The sequence below is a fragment of the Danio aesculapii genome, unplaced genomic scaffold, assembly GCF_903798145.1.
Source record: "Danio aesculapii unplaced genomic scaffold, fDanAes4.1, whole genome shotgun sequence".
Taxonomy (NCBI): Eukaryota; Metazoa; Chordata; class Actinopteri; order Cypriniformes; family Danionidae; genus Danio; species Danio aesculapii.
The window spans coordinates 22,501-23,749 of record NW_026613877.1 but is presented as its reverse complement, the minus strand read 5'-3'; the positions used below and the strand labels follow the sequence as shown (position 1 = coordinate 23,749).

The 1,249-nt window shown below is 52.4% G+C and overlaps 1 protein-coding gene across 1 annotated transcript in view; it reads right to left on the bottom strand.

Moving 5' to 3' along the window:
* Positions 1-15: 15 nt before the first annotated feature.
* Positions 16-1,249, bottom strand: part of LOC130220488 (integrin alpha-7-like) — a gene marked incomplete at its 3' end in the record, with an annotated part of 11,871 nt that continues 10,637 nt past the window's right edge. The window contains exons 16-19 of the mRNA XM_056452762.1: positions 652-726; positions 471-550; positions 293-370; positions 16-201 (exon numbers count right to left, since the gene is read on the bottom strand). Coding sequence (XP_056308737.1) covers positions 16-201; positions 293-370; positions 471-550; positions 652-726 — 419 coding nt within the window. The remainder of the gene's footprint in view (positions 202-292; positions 371-470; positions 551-651; positions 727-1,249) is intronic.

Below are 1,249 nucleotides of genomic sequence, written 5' to 3'. Positions count from 1 at the left end.
AATGAAGGGGTTTACATGAGAGTGTGTTGTCTCCGTGTGCAGCATGTGTGTTTTATCTGCAGCCGCTGAAACTGATCTGAGCGCAGTGATAAACTCACAATGAACTCCAACTCCACCGGGCTGCCGATGTCCTCCAGCGTGCTCATGGCGCTCTCTCCTCTGACAGCACCACTGAAGAAGAGCTGATGGGGACGAGCCACACTGCACACACACACACACACACACACACACACACATGAGAGCGCGTCAGCAGTGATGATCAGCTGTGATCTGATTGGTCGTCAGCACTGACCCGCTAAGCACCAGAGGGAGCTCGATCACCACCCGCGCAAACGCAGACACTGGGGCCAGAGACGGCTGCTCGCTAATCCTGATGAACAAACACACACACACACACACACACACACACACACACACATCATCATCTGCTCTCCATCACACCTGCCGGTCTGGAGCAGAAACACACTCACGTGGACAGAGTCAGCTGCACGCTCAGAGAGGTGGTGTGGATGCTGAGGGCCGAGGGGCTCAAGACCAGGTAGAACTTCACCTGAAACAGAAAACGCACAGTGTGTGTGTGTGTGGTGTGTGTGTGTGTGTGTGTGTGTGTGTGTGTGTGTGTGTGTGTGTGTGTGTTACTGATTGTCATACCACAGCGTCTCTCTTCAGAGGGTTTCCCAGCTCACACAGAGCCTGAGAGCCATTCTGGTTGACCTCACACAGTACCTGCGGGAGGACAGAGCAGCATTAAGAGGACACACACACACACACACACACACACACACACCACAGACATTACTACACACACACTCTCCAAGAGTTCACCGTTAGCTGATGATTGATTATTAAGCGTGTTTGGCATGCTGTCCCGGGAGAGAGCTCTGAGCTCATAAGATCCTCGAGCCCGGGGCTCCCTCCCGTTTGCAGGGTGAGAGGGGAGTTTGAGCTCAGGTAGATCTGGAGAACTCCCCTGCTGTTTATAGCTAATGAGCAATTAGGAGCAATATGTGCCCATTTGGATTAGTCTGATAACTTAAGTCTTCTTTAGATGGTGGGAGGAAATCAGGGAGCCCGGGGGAAACCCACGCGAGCACAGGAGAACGTGTAAACTCCACACAGAAATGTCGATGGGCCAGGTAAGGACTTGAACCAGTGACATTCTTGCTGTGAGGCAACAGTGCTAACCACTGGGCCACCATCTTCAAGACAAAGATGACTGTGGTGTGGAACTGAGGGTAGTTATGGTGAA